The 15197-nt window shown below is 39.1% G+C and overlaps 1 protein-coding gene across 1 annotated transcript in view; it reads left to right on the plus strand.

The window, feature by feature from the left end:
• LOC138664647 (NXPE family member 4-like) overlaps positions 1-15197 on the plus strand; it is a 405114-nt gene that overhangs the window by 89264 nt on the left and 300653 nt on the right. The window contains exon 2 of the mRNA XM_069751533.1: positions 10080-10182. Coding sequence (XP_069607634.1) covers positions 10093-10182 — 90 coding nt within the window. The 5' untranslated portion in view covers positions 10080-10092. The remainder of the gene's footprint in view (positions 1-10079; positions 10183-15197) is intronic.

A 15197-nucleotide genomic window follows, 5' to 3' on the forward strand; every position in this document is an offset into this window, starting at 1 on the left:
TCAAGACTGGCACACAAGCAGAAAGGGCAATATTAATCGCCCACTGATTTTTTTTTTATTTTTTCAGGGAGAATTTAGAAACACAATAAAAAAAAATAGGCTTTCTATGGCCCACTATTTGAGAGAGAGATGGCACACCCAGGAGTCAAGACTGGCACACAAGCAGAAAGGGCAATATTAATCTCCCACTGATTTTTTTTTTTCAGGGAGACTTTAGAAACAAAATAAAATAAAATGATTTTTTCAGGAAGAATTTAGAAACCAAATAAAATAAAATGATTTTTTAAGGGAGAATTTAGAAACCAAATAAAAAAAAATAGCCTTTCTATGGCCCAGTGCCCACTATTTGAGAGAGAGAGATGGCACACCCAGGAGTCAAGACTGGCACACAAGCAGAAAGGGCAATATTAATCTCCCGCTGATTTTTTTTTTTATTTTTTCAGGGAGAATTTAGAAACACAATAAAAAAAAAGAGCTTTCTATGGCCCACTATTTGAGAGAGAGATGGCACACCCAGGAGTCAAGACTGGCACACAAGCAGAAAGGGCAATGTTAATCTCCCACTGATTTTTTTTTTCAAGGAGACTTTAGAAACAAAATAAAATAAAATGATTTTTTCAGGAAGAATTTAGAAACCAAATAAAATAAAATGATTTTTTAAGGGAGAATTTAGAAACCAAATAAAAAAAAATAGCCTTTCTGTGGCCCAGTGCCCACTATTTGAGAGAGAGAGATGGCACACCCAGGAGTCAAGACTGGCACACAATCAGAAAGGGCAATATTAATCTCCCACTAATTTTTTTTTTTTCAGGGAGACTTTAGAAACAAAATAAAATAAAATGATTTTTTCAGGAAGAATTTAGAAACCAAATAAAATAAAATGATTTTTTAAGGGAGAATTTAGAAACCAAATAAAAAAAAATAGCCTTTCTATGGCCCAGTGCCCACTATTTGAGAGAGAGAGATGGCACACCCAGGAGTCAAGACTGGCACACAAGCAGAAAGGGCAATATTAATCTCCCGCTGATTTTTTTTTTTATTTTTTCAGGGAGAATTTAGAAACACAATAAAAAAAAAGAGCTTTCTATGGCCCACTATTTGAGAGAGACATGGCACACCCAGGAGTCAAGACTGGCACACAAGCAGAAAGGGAAATATTAATCTCCCACTGATTTTTTTTTTTCAGGGAGACTTTAGAAACAAAATAAAATAAAATGATTTTTTCAGGAAGAATTTAGAAACCAAATAAAATAAAATGATTTTTTAAGGCAGAATTTAGAAACCAAATAAAAAAAAATAGCCTTTCTTTGGCCCAGTGCCCACTATTTGAGAGAGAGAGATGGCACACCCAGGAGTCAAGACTGGCACACAAGCAGAAAGGGCAATATTAATCGCCCACTGATTTTTTTTTTATTTTTTCAGGGAGAATTTAGAAACACAATAAAAAAAAATAGGCTTTCTATGGCCCACTATTTGAGAGAGAGATGGCACACCCAGGAGTCAAGGCTGGCACACAAGCAGAAAGGGCAATATTAATCTCCCACTGATTTTTTTTTTTTCAGGGAGACTTTAGAAACAAAATAAAATAAAATGATTTTTTCAGGAAGAATTTAGAAACCAAATAAAATAAAATGATTTTTTAAGGGAGAATTTAGAAACCAAATTAAAAAAAAATAGCCTTTCTATGGCCCAGTGCCCACTATTTGAGAGAGAGAGATGGCACACCCAGGAGTCAAGTCTGGCACACAAGCAGAAAGGGTAATATTAATCTCCACTGATTTTTTTTTATTTTTTCAGGAAGAATTTAGAAACACAATAAAAAAAAAAAAGGCTTTCTATAGCCCACTACTTGAGAGAGAGAGATGGCACACCCAGGAGTCAAGACTGGCACACAAGCAGAAAGGGCAATATTAATCTCCCACTGATTTCTTTTTGATTTTTTCAGGGAGAATTTAGAAACACAATAAAAAAAAATAGGCTTTCTATGGCCCACTATTTGAGAGAGAGAGATGGCACACCCAGGAGTCAAAACTGGCACACAAGCAGAAAGGGCAATATTAATCGCCCACTGATTTTTTTTTTTATTTTTTCAGGGAGAATTTAGAAACACAATAAAAAAAAATAGGCTTTCTATGGCCCACTATTTGAGAGAGAGATGGCACACCCAGGAGTCAAGACTGGCACACAAGCAGAAAGGGCAATATTAATCTCCCACTGATTTTTTTTTTTCAGGGAGACTTTAGAAACAAAATAAAATAAAATGATTTTTTCAGGAAGAATTTAGAAACCAAATAAAATAAAATGATTTTTTAAGGGAGAATTTAGAAACCAAATAAAAAAAAATAGCCTTTCTATGGCCCAGTGCCCACTATTTGAGAGAGAGAGATGGCACACCCAGGAGTCAAGACTGGCACACAAGCAGAAAGGGCAATATTAATCTCCCGCTGATTTTTTTTTTTATTTTTTCAGGGAGAATTTAGAAACACAATAAAAAAAAAGAGCTTTCTATGGCCCACTATTTGAGAGAGAGATGGCACACCCAGGAGTCAAGACTGGCACACAATCAGAAAGGGCAATATTAATCTCCCACTGATTTTTTTTTTTTCAGGGAGACTTTAGAAACAAAATAAAATAAAATGATTTTTTCAGGAAGAATTTAGAAACCAAATAAAATAAAATGATTTTTTAAGGGAGAATTTAGAAACCAAATAAAAAAAAATAGCCTTTCTATGGCCCAGTGCCCACTATTTGAGAGAGAGAGATGGCACACCCAGGAGTCAAGACTGGCACACAAGCAGAAAGGGCAATATTAATCTCCCGCTGATTTTTTTTTTTATTTTTTCAGGGAGAATTTAGAAACACAATAAAAAAAAAAGAGCTTTCTATGGCCCACTATTTGAGAGAGACATGGCACACCCAGGAGTCAAGACTGGCACACAAGCAGAAAGGGAAATATTAATCTCCCACTGATTTTTTTTTTTCAGGGAGACTTTAGAAACAAAATAAAATAAAATGATTTTTTCAGGAAGAATTTAGAAACCAAATAAAATAAAATGATTTTTTAAGGCAGAATTTAGAAACCAAATAAAAAAAAATAGCCTTTCTTTGGCCCAGTGCCCACTATTTGAGAGAGAGAGATGGCACACCCAGGAGTCAAGACTGGCACACAAGCAGAAAGGGCAATATTAATCGCCCACTGATTTTTTTTTATTTTTTCAGGGAGAATTTAGAAACACAATAAAAAAAAATAGGCTTTCTATGGCCCACTATTTGAGAGAGAGATGGCACACCCAGGAGTCAAGACTGGCACACAAGCAGAAAGGGCAATATTAATCTCCCACTGATTTTTTTTTTTTCAGGGAGACTTTAGAAACAAAATAAAATAAAATGATTTTTTCAGGAAGAATTTAGAAACCAAATAAAATAAAATGATTTTTTAAGGCAGAATTTAGAAACCAAATAAAAAAAATAGCCTTTCTTTGGCCCAGTGCCCACTATTTGAGAGAGAGAGATGGCACACCCAGGAGTCAAGACTGGCACACAAGCAGAAAGGGCAATATTAATCGCCCACTGATTTTTTTTTTATTTTTTCAGGGAGAATTTAGAAACACAATAAAAAAAAATAGGCTTTCTATGGCCCACTATTTGAGAGAGAGATGGCACACCCAGGAGTCAAGACTGGCACACAAGCAGAAAGGGCAATATTAATCTCCCACTGATTTTTTTTTTTCAGGGAGACTTTAGAAACAAAATAAAATAAAATGATTTTTTCAGGAAGAATTTAGAAACCAAATAAAATAAAATGATTTTTTAAGGGAGAATTTAGAAACCAAATAAAAAAAAATAGCCTTTCTATGGCCCAGTGCCCACTATTTGAGAGAGAGAGATGGCACACCCAGGAGTCAAGACTGGCACACAAGCAGAAAGGGCAATATTAATCTCCCGCTGATTTTTTTTTTTATTTTTTCAGGGAGAATTTAGAAACACAATAAAAAAAAAGAGCTTTCTATGGCCCACTATTTGAGAGAGAGATGGCACACCCAGGAGTCAAGACTGGCACACAAGCAGAAAGGGCAATGTTAATCTCCCACTGATTTTTTTTTTCAAGGAGACTTTAGAAACAAAATAAAATAAAATGATTTTTTCAGGAAGAATTTAGAAACCAAATAAAATAAAATGATTTTTTAAGGGAGAATTTAGAAACCAAATAAAAAAAAATAGCCTTTCTATGGCCCAGTGCCCACTATTTGAGAGAGAGAGATGGCACACCCAGGAGTCAAGACTGGCACACAAGCAGAAAGGGCAATATTAATCTCCCGCTGATTTTTTTTTTTATTTTTTCAGGGAGAATTTAGAAACACAATAAAAAAAAAGAGCTTTCTATGGCCCACTATTTGAGAGAGACATGGCACACCCAGGAGTCAAGACTGGCACACAAGCAGAAAGGGAAATATTAATCTCCCACTGATTTTTTTTTTTCAGGGAGACTTTAGAAACAAAATAAAATAAAATGATTTTTTCAGGCAGAATTTAGAAACCAAATAAAAAAAAATAGCCTTTCTTTGGCCCAGTGCCCACTATTTGAGAGAGAGAGATGGCACACCCAGGAGTCAAGACTGGCACACAAGCAGAAAGGGCAATATTAATCGCCCACTGATTTTTTTTTTATTTTTTCAGGGAGAATTTAGAAACACAATAAAAAAAAATAGGCTTTCTATGGCCCACTATTTGAGAGAGAGATGGCACACCCAGGAGTCAAGACTGGCACACAAGCAGAAAGGGCAATATTAATCTCCCACTGATTTTTTTTTTTTCAGGGAGACTTTAGAAACAAAATAAAATAAAATGATTTTTTCAGGAAGAATTTAGAAACCAAATAAAATAAAATGATTTTTTAAGGGAGAATTTAGAAACCAAATAAAAAAAAAAATAGCCTTTCTATGGCCCAGTGCCCACTATTTGAGAGAGAGAGATGGCACACCCAGGAGTCAAGTCTGGCACACAAGCAGAAAGGGTAATATTAATCTCCACTGATTTTTTTTTATTTTTTCAGGAAGAATTTAGAAACACAATAAAAAAAAAATAGGCTTTCTATAGCCCACTACTTGAGAGAGAGAGATGGCACACCCAGGAGTCAAGACTGGCACACAAGCAGAAAGGGCAATATTAATCTCCCACTGATTTCTTTTTGATTTTTTCAGGGAGAATTTAGAAACACAATAAAAAAAATAGGCTTTCTATGGCCCACTATTTGAGAGAGAGAGATGGCACACCCAGGAGTCAAGACTGGCACACAAGCAGAAAGGGCAATATTAATCTCCCACTGTTTTTTTTTTCCAGGGAGACTTTAGAAACAAAATAAAATAAAATGATTTTTTCAGGAAGAATTTAGAAACCAAATAAAATAAAATGATTTTTAAGGGAGAATTTAGAAACCAAATAAAAAAATAGCCTTTCTATGGCCCAGTGCCCACTATTTGAGAGAAAGAGATGGCACACCCAGGAGTCAAGACTGGCACACAAGCAGAAAGGGCAATATTAATCTCCCACTGTTTTTTTTTTCCAGGGAGACTTTAGAAACAAAATAAAATAAAATGATTTTTTCAGGAAGAATTTAGAAACCAAATAAAATAAAATGATTTTTTAAGGGAGAATTTAGAAACCAAATAAAAAAAAATAGCCTTTCTATGGCCCAGTGCCCACTATTTGAGAGAGAGAGATGGCACACCCAGGAGTCAAGACTGGCACACAAGCAGAAAGGGCAATATTAATCTCCCACTGATTTTTTTTTTTTCAGGGAGACTTTAGAAACAAAATAAAATAAAATGATTTTTTCAGGAAGAATTTAGAAACCAAATAAAATAAAATGATTTTTTAAGGCAGAATTTAGAAACCAAATAAAAAAAATAGCCTTTCTTTGGCCCAGTGCCCACTATTTGAGAGAGAGAGATGGCACACCCAGGAGTCAAGACTGGCACACAAGCAGAAAGGGCAATATTAATCGCCCACTGATTTTTTTTTTATTTTTTCAGGGAGAATTTAGAAACACAATAAAAAAAAATAGGCTTTCTATGGCCCACTATTTGAGAGAGAGATGGCACACCCAGGAGTCAAGACTGGCACACAAGCAGAAAGGGCAATATTAATCTCCCACTGATTTTTTTTTTTCAGGGAGACTTTAGAAACAAAATAAAATAAAATGATTTTTTCAGGAAGAATTTAGAAACCAAATAAAATAAAATGATTTTTTAAGGGAGAATTTAGAAACCAAATAAAAAAAAATAGCCTTTCTATGGCCCAGTGCCCACTATTTGAGAGAGAGAGATGGCACACCCAGGAGTCAAGACTGGCACACAAGCAGAAAGGGCAATATTAATCTCCCGCTGATTTTTTTTTTTATTTTTTCAGGGAGAATTTAGAAACACAATAAAAAAAAAAGAGCTTTCTATGGCCCACTATTTGAGAGAGAGATGGCACACCCAGGAGTCAAGACTGGCACACAAGCAGAAAGGGCAATGTTAATCTCCCACTGATTTTTTTTTTCAAGGAGACTTTAGAAACAAAATAAAATAAAATGATTTTTTCAGGTAGAATTTAGAAACCAAATAAAATAAAATGATTTTTTAAGGGAGAATTTAGAAACCAAATAAAAAAAATAGCCTTTCTGTGGCCCAGTGCCCACTATTTGAGAGAGAGAGATGGCACACCCAGGAGTCAAGACTGGCACACAATCAGAAAGGGCAATATTAATCTCCCACTGATTTTTTTTTTTTCAGGGAAACTTTAGAAACAAAATAAAATAAAATGATTTTTTCAGGAAGAATTTAGAAACCAAATAAAATAAAATGATTTTTTAAGGGAGAATTTAGAAACCAAATAAAAAAAAATAGCCTTTCTATGGCCCAGTGCCCACTATTTGAGAGAGAGAGATGGCACACCCAGGAGTCAAGACTGGCACACAAGCAGAAAGGGCAATATTAATCTCCCGCTGATTTTTTTTTTTATTTTTTCAGGGAGAATTTAGAAACACAATAAAAAAAAAGAGCTTTCTATGGCCCACTATTTGAGAGAGACATGGCACACCCAGGAGTCAAGACTGGCACACAAGCAGAAAGGGAAATATTAATCTCCCACTGATTTTTTTTTTTCAGGGAGACTTTAGAAACAAAATAAAATAAAATGATTTTTTCAGGAAGAATTTAGAAACCAAATAAAATAAAATGATTTTTTAAGGCAGAATTTAGAAACCAAATAAAAAAAAAAATAGCCTTTCTTTGGCCCAGTGCCCACTATTTGAGAGAGAGAGATGGCACACCCAGGAGTCAAGACTGGCACACAAGCAGAAAGGGCAATATTAATCGCCCACTGATTTTTTTTTTATTTTTTCAGGGAGAATTTAGAAACACAATAAAAAAAATAGGCTTTCTATGGCCCACTATTTGAGAGAGAGATGGCACACCCAGGAGTCAAGACTGGCACACAAGCAGAAAGGGCAATATTAATCTCCCACTGATTTTTTTTTTTTCAGGGAGACTTTAGAAACAAAATAAAATAAAATGATTTTTTCAGGAAGAATTTAGAAACCAAATAAAATAAAATGATTTTTTAAGGGAGAATTTAGAAACCAAATAAAAAAAAAATAGCCTTTCTATGGCCCAGTGCCCACTATTTGAGAGAGAGAGATGGCACACCCAGGAGTCAAGTCTGGCACACAAGCAGAAAGGGTAATATTAATCTCCACTGATTTTTTTTTATTTTTTCAGGAAGAATTTAGAAACACAATAAAAAAAAAATAGGCTTTCTATAGCCCACTACTTGAGAGAGAGAGATGGCACACCCAGGAGTCAAGACTGGCACACAAGCAGAAAGGGCAATATTAATCTCCCACTGATTTCTTTTTGATTTTTTCAGGGAGAATTTAGAAACACAATAAAAAAAATAGGCTTTCTATGGCCCACTATTTGAGAGAGAGAGATGGCACACCCAGGAGTCAAGACTGGCACACAAGCAGAAAGGGCAATATTAATCTCCCACTGTTTTTTTTTTCCAGGGAGACTTTAGAAACAAAATAAAATAAAATGATTTTTTCAGGAAGAATTTAGAAACCAAATAAAATAAAATGATTTTTAAGGGAGAATTTAGAAACCAAATAAAAAAATAGCCTTTCTATGGCCCAGTGCCCACTATTTGAGAGAAAGAGATGGCACACCCAGGAGTCAAGACTGGCACACAAGCAGAAAGGGCAATATTAATCTCCCACTGATTTTTTTTTTTTTTTCAGGGAGAATTTAGAAACACAATAAAAAAAAATAGGCTTTCTATGGCCCACTATTTGAGAGAGAGAGATGGCACACCCAGGAGTCAGGAGTGGCACACAGGCAGAAAGGGCAATATTAATCTCCCACTGATTTCTTTTTGATATTTTCAGGGAGAATTTAGAAACACAATAAAAAAAAAATAGGCTTTCTATGGACCAGTGCCCACTATTTGAAAGAGAGAGATGGCACACCCAGGAGTCAGGAGTGGCACACAAGCAGAAAGGGCAATATTAATCTCCCACTGATTTCTTTTTGATTTTTTCAGGGAGAATTTAGAAACACAATAAAATAAAAAAAAAATAGGCTTTCTATGGCCCACTAGTTGAGAGAGAGAGATGGCACACCCAGGAGTCAGGAGTGGCACACAAGCAGAAAGGGCAATATTAATCTCCCACTGATTTTTTTTTATTTTTTCTGGGAGTATTTAGAAACCCAATAAAAAATTAATAGGCTTTCTATGGCCCACTATTTGAGAGAGAGATGGCTTACTCAGGACTGGCACAGAAGCCCAAAGGCCAATATTAATCTCCCACTGTATTTTTTTTATCAGCGAGAATTTATAAACCCCACAAAAAAAAATAGAAAAATGAAAAGGCTTTCTATGGCCCACTATGTGAGAGAGATGGCACACACAGGGATGGCACTCTAGCAGAAATGCCAAACTTAATCTCCCAACAAAAAAAAACAAAAAAAGGGACTGTCCTACAATTACTATCTCCCTGCAGTAATCTCAGCCAGGTATGGCAGGCAGCAATAAGGAGTGGACTGATGCACAAATTAAATAAAAAGTGTGGACAAACAAACAAGATAGCTGTGCAGAAAGGAAGGAACAACAGGATTTGTGCTTTGAAAAAAGCAGTTGGTTTGCACAGCGGCGTACACACAGCAATGCAGCTATCAGGGAGCCTTCTAGGGCAGCCCAATGAGCTACAGCGCTGAGGAAAAAAAAAGTAGCTTCCACTATCCCTGCAAACAAAAGGTGGTGTTGGACAGTGGAAATCGCTACAGCACAAGCGGTTTGGTGGTTAATGGACCCTGCCTAACGCTATCCCTGCTTCTGACGAAGCGGCAGCAACCTCTCCCTAGGCTCAGATCAGCAGCAGTAAGATGGCGGTCGGCGGGAACGCCCCTTTATAGCCCCTGTGACGCCGCAGACAGCAAGCCAATCACTGCAATGCCCTTCTCTAAGATGGTGGGGACCAGGACCTATGTCATCACGCTGCCCACACTCTGCATCCACCTTCATTGGCTGAGAAATGGCGCTTTTCGCATCATTGAAACGCGACTTTGGCGTGAAAGTCGCGTACCGCATGGCCGACCCCACACAAGGGTCGGATCGGGTTTCATGAAACCCGACTTTGCCAAAAGTCGGCGACTTTTAAAAATGAACAATCCGTTTCGCTCAACCCTAATTATAGGTGTATTTATGCCAAAGAATTCAGTTAGATGCTTGAAAATGTGATCACTTGTAGATCTTAGTGTCACCCGCTACAACCTCAGTTTGAACTTCATACGGCTTGTCCTTCTTTGGGTTGCTATTTCAGTGTTGGCGAATGTATTAAAAAGAGCAATTCACAGCTATGAATGGACTCAATGTGGAAGTGAAACAGCTATTTCCCTCAAAAATTAAATTATTAGCTAAGGAATATGTAATACATTGAAGCAACATTGCGCTACTGTGATTTTATTCCTCCAAAATTTACAGATTTTCTGTATATCTATGATTATGTGATAATTGTCTTTATCCTTTTTGTTTTTTAGGAGAACCAATAGAATGTCGAAACCTAACACAACACAGTTTAAGATGGTCTTGGGCCTTGCAATATTTTTCATCACCTTGCTTAGCTTCATCATTCATCTTAAGGTAGGTACTTCATTAGATAAGTTATCGTGCATTTCACAGCATTTTTACTTGTGTAACTGAAATTTTTTTGCCAATTTCTCATCAGCCTAATGACCTTAAAATCGTACTATATCTCTCTGTTTGAAAAGGCTAATGCATCAATCCCATCAAATGAACCAAACAGCATAGATATTCAAATAAGTGAACTAATGACTCTCATAAATCATACTGTTCCAAATGTCGATTTTACATTTTTAAATGCAACAACCAGTGCCAAAAATAGCAAGGCAACCATTGTAGATGAGAAAACTAATTACTGTGTTGGAGACACCATAACTGTTCGGGTGGAGATGTGTAACTTCTTGGGAGGAAAAAAACTGATGGAGGAGACTTTTTAAGAGCTCGTATTTTTTCTCCAAAACTTGGTGCTGGAGCTTCTGGAGAGATTAAAGACTTAAAAAATGGAACCTATAATGTATATTTTACTCTGTTTTGGGAAGGTGAAGTGAAGATCTCTGTTCTCTTTATGCATCCAAGTGAAGGAGTCTCTGCTTTATGGAAGTCAAGGAACCATGGATACAAATATATCAAATATACCAGGAAATTCCTTAATAAAAGTCAAGAAGTAGTGACAGAATGTGGATTTTCTTTAAACACAAAAGGTGTTAAATGTAACTATGAGAATAAAAGATATGGAGAATCTTTCTACTGCTTTAAACCTCCTGGTGTAGCTTGTGAGGCTTTCATATCTTTGAAGAGTGAAAACAATCCTTATACTTATCTGACTAAAATTCAGAAACATCTCTTTGCAAGGTAAATACCAGATTCAATTCAATTAAAGTAGATAGAAATATTTTATTATTTTTTTTAATCATTTTTCTGACTTGACATGGTTACAGTATGTCACAACAAACATGCACCACCAAGCAAAATGAAATAAATGGTCAAATGCAGCCTATTCCGAGTACATCAAGGTACAGTGCCTTAAAAAAGTATTCATATCCAGTGAAGTTTTCCATTTTTTTCAAGTTACACCTCTGTGGAGGCATGGGGTCAGCAGGCACCCCAGTCCGCTAGCTGAAACTGCATGGACCAGGGATCATCCCGTCGAACACGCGCTTTCCCTTTAACTGGGCATAACGCTACTTAGAGAACACAGGGTGATGGTAAGCCGTATTACAATGCTTTATTGAACCACAAAACAGGCAGATAACACATAGAAAAATCCCAGCAAAATACCCCAAGATGGTGCACATTAGAGTCTCAACCTTCCATTGACTCGCCGGGATAATGGCAGCTGTTACTTCAGCACTTCCAGAGCCGATTACATCACATGTGGAACTAACACAGACACACAGAGAGGAGGTAACAACAAGTGTAGGAAGATGACAGTTCATTGAGGTACAAGGCCAATTGACCCAAGGGTCACAACCTGGCTTCTCCAAACATCTCCATGGTTAAGCAATGGTCAATGGAGCAGATCTGTATACTTCCATCTAGGGCCGAGGTCTCCTAAGTTGTTTCCTGTAGAATGATAGATTTGTGTCCATTGTGATGGAACCATGATGTATTGGCAGCAGTCTTGGCACAATCTCTGGCTGTCTCTCCCTCTCTCAGTCTCTTGAACACAGGCAGATCCTCCTTTTTATAGGTCACAACTTCTAATTCATTCACTCCACCACAGGCTTGGGGGAAGGTGGTAGGGGGTTATCCCTGTTATGATCCAGTGACCTTGGAGCAGCATGAAAACTTTCACTGGAGTAGGTGGTAACTATACTGACTGCAAATCCTGATCTTAACACCGCAACTAGAAGTAGCCGTGGGGTGTACCTAACAAGCCCTAGACACCTCGTCACAGCCAGAGGACTAAATACCCCTAAAGATGGAAATAGGAATACTATCTTGCCTCAGAGCAGAACCCCAAAGGATAGGCAGCCCACCACAAATATTGGCTGTGAGTAAGAGAGGAAAGACACACACAGTCAGAAAACAGGATTTAGCACAAGAGGCCGCTCTAGCTAAAATAGGAAAGGATAGGACAGAGTTCTGTGCGGTTTGTATTAAAACCCTTCCAAAAATATCCACAGCAGATTATACAAAAATTCCTCCATCTAACTAAAGACGTGGAACGTATATCTGCAACTCCAGAGACTACTAAACTCAGAGCAGGAATACAATAAAAAAAACAAGCACACAGCTTGTGTGCCATAGAAAAAGAAACAGACACTTATATTTGCTGAATTGACAGCTAAGCAGGAGAGCCAGACAGAGATCCAATACTTCCCAAGAAACATTGACAACTGGCAAGGACTAATGAGTAGGGTTGAGCGAAACGGGTCGGCCACTTTCAGAAGTGGCAAATTTTTGGCAAAGTCGGGTTTCATGAAACCCGACCCGACCCCTCTGTGGGGTCGTCCATGAAGTCGGCGATCTTCTGAATGTGGTATCGGAATTCCGATCCCGATTCCCGATATGTTTGCAATATCGGAAATCGGTATCGGAATCCATATTTAATGTAAAATAAAGAATTAAAATAAAAAATATCGCAATACTTACCCTCTGACGCGCCCTGGTACTAACCGGAACCTTCCTTCCTTCGAATCAGCGCTTCCAGGACCTGGCGGTGACGTCGCAGTGACGTCGCGGCTTGTGATTGGTCGCGCGGCCGCCCATGTGACCGCTCGCGCGACCAATCACAAGCCGCGACATCACCGCGACGTCACCGAAGGTCCTGGAAGGGCTGATTCGAAGGAAGGAAGGCTGCCGGAAAGAAGCAGGGCGCGTCCGAGGGTGAGTATATTCCTATTAGGTATATACTCACCCTCGGACGGGCCCTGCTTCTTTCCGGCAGCCTTCCTTCCTAAGAATCAGCCCTTCCAGGACCTTCGCTGACGTCGCGGTGACGTCGCGGCTTGTGATTGGTCGAGCGGTCACATGGGCGGCCGCGCGACCAATCACAAGCCGCAACGTCACCGCGACGTCACCGCCAGGTCCTGGAAGCGCTGATTCAAAGGAAGGAAGGTTCCGGTTAGTACCAGGGCGCGTCAGAGGGTAAGTATTGAGATATTTTTTATTTTAATTCTTTATTTTACACTTAAATATGGATCGCAGGGCCTGAAGGAGAGTTTCCGCTCCTTCAAACCCTGGGAACCATTGGAAACCCAATGCACTGCATTGGGTTTCGAGTTTCGGCCGACCCCGACCCCGACTTTTTTATAGGATCGGCCGATTTCACTCGACCCGACTTTTGAAAAAGTCGGGTTTCGTGAAACCCGACCCGATCCTATAAAAGTAAAGGTCGCTCAACCCTACTAATGAGTCCTGCAAACCTAAATACTCCAGTCAGAACTGCAATCAGCAGATACACCTGTCCAGGACTGCAGCCCAGAGACAACTGCATTACCACCTACAACCACCGGAGGGAGCCCAAAAGCAGAATTCACAACAGTACCCCCCCCTTGAGGAGGGGTCACCGAACCCTCACCAGAGCCCCCAGGCTGATCAGGATGAGCCAGATGATAGGCACGAACCAAATCAGCGGCATGGACATCAGAGGCAAAAACCCAAGAATTATCTTCCTGGCCATAACCCTTCCATTTGACAAGGTACTGAAGCTTCCGCCTCGAAAAACGGAATCCAAAATCTTCTCAACAACATATTCCAACTCCCCATCAACCAACACAGGGGCCGGAGGATCAACAGAGGGAACAACAGGCTCCACATATTTCCGCAATAAAGATCTATGGAAGACATTATGGAAAGCAAAAGAGGCCGGAAGCGCCAGTTGAAAAGACACCGGATTAGTAATCTCAGAAATCCTATAAGGACCAATAAACCGAGGCTTAAACTTAGGAGAAGAAACCTTCATAGGAACATGACGGGAAGACAACCAGACCAGATCCCCAACCCGAAGCCGGGAACCAACACACCGACGACGGTTAGCAAAACGTTGAGCCTCCTCCTGAGACAACACTAAATTGTCCACCACATGAGCCCAAATCTGCTGCAACCTGTCAACCACAGAATCCACACCAGGACAGTCAGAAGGCTCAACCTGCCCAGAAGAAACACGAGGATGAAAACCAAAATTACAAAAGAAAGGCGAAACCAAAGTAGCCGATCTAGCCCGATTATTAAGGGCAAACTCGGCCAATGACAAGAAAGCCACCCAATCATCCTGATCAGCAGACACAAATCATCTCAAATAAGTCTCCAAAGTCTGATTAGTTCGCTCGGTCTGACCATTTGTCTGAGGATGAAACGCAGAAGAAAAAGACAAATCAATGCCCAGCCTAGCACAAAAGGCCCGCCACACACATAATGGGTTTGGAAAGAATTCAGACCCTTTAAATTTTTCACTTTGTTTCACTGCAGCCATTTGGTAAATTCAAAATGCTTAGCTACTTACCGGCAGCAGTGTTTTTCTGATACCATGACAGCACGACGAGAGAGGGGATCCACCCTTCAGAGACAGGAAACCTACCGACACAAAAGGGTGGCACTTATCTCCCACATCAGTTGGATTACAGAGAATGAGAGGACCTCCCAGGTTAGTAGCACAATATTCAACATCTTTAAACTAAATACAATTTTCACATATGTACAAGCCTTCAGCCCCGAAGAGTGCTCACGCACATGTGAAGGGAGGGAATATAAGGGTGCTGTCGTGGTATTTGAAAAACACCACTACCGGTAAGTAGCTAATCATTTATTTGGTCTCCCTTAGCAGCACCACGAGAGAATTACAGAGATGTAAAGATAATGGGAAGGGACTACTGCCTCAAGAACCCTTCTTCCAAATGTGAGATCAGAAGAGCCACCCAAATTCAGTCTATAATATCTGAAGAACGTGGATGGAGAAGACCACGTAGCCGCCTTACATACTGTATGTCCTCAATCGACACTTCTGACCTCTCCACCCACGATGTCACCATGGCTCGGGTGGAGTGCTCCTTAAAGCCTTTTGGAACCACAGTGCCATTTTCTGTGTATGGCAAAGAAATTGCCTCCCTAATCCACCTGGTTAAGGTGCTTTT

Source organism: Ranitomeya imitator, chromosome 2 (genome assembly GCF_032444005.1).
Source record: "Ranitomeya imitator isolate aRanImi1 chromosome 2, aRanImi1.pri, whole genome shotgun sequence".
NCBI classification, from domain to species: domain Eukaryota; kingdom Metazoa; phylum Chordata; class Amphibia; order Anura; family Dendrobatidae; genus Ranitomeya; species Ranitomeya imitator.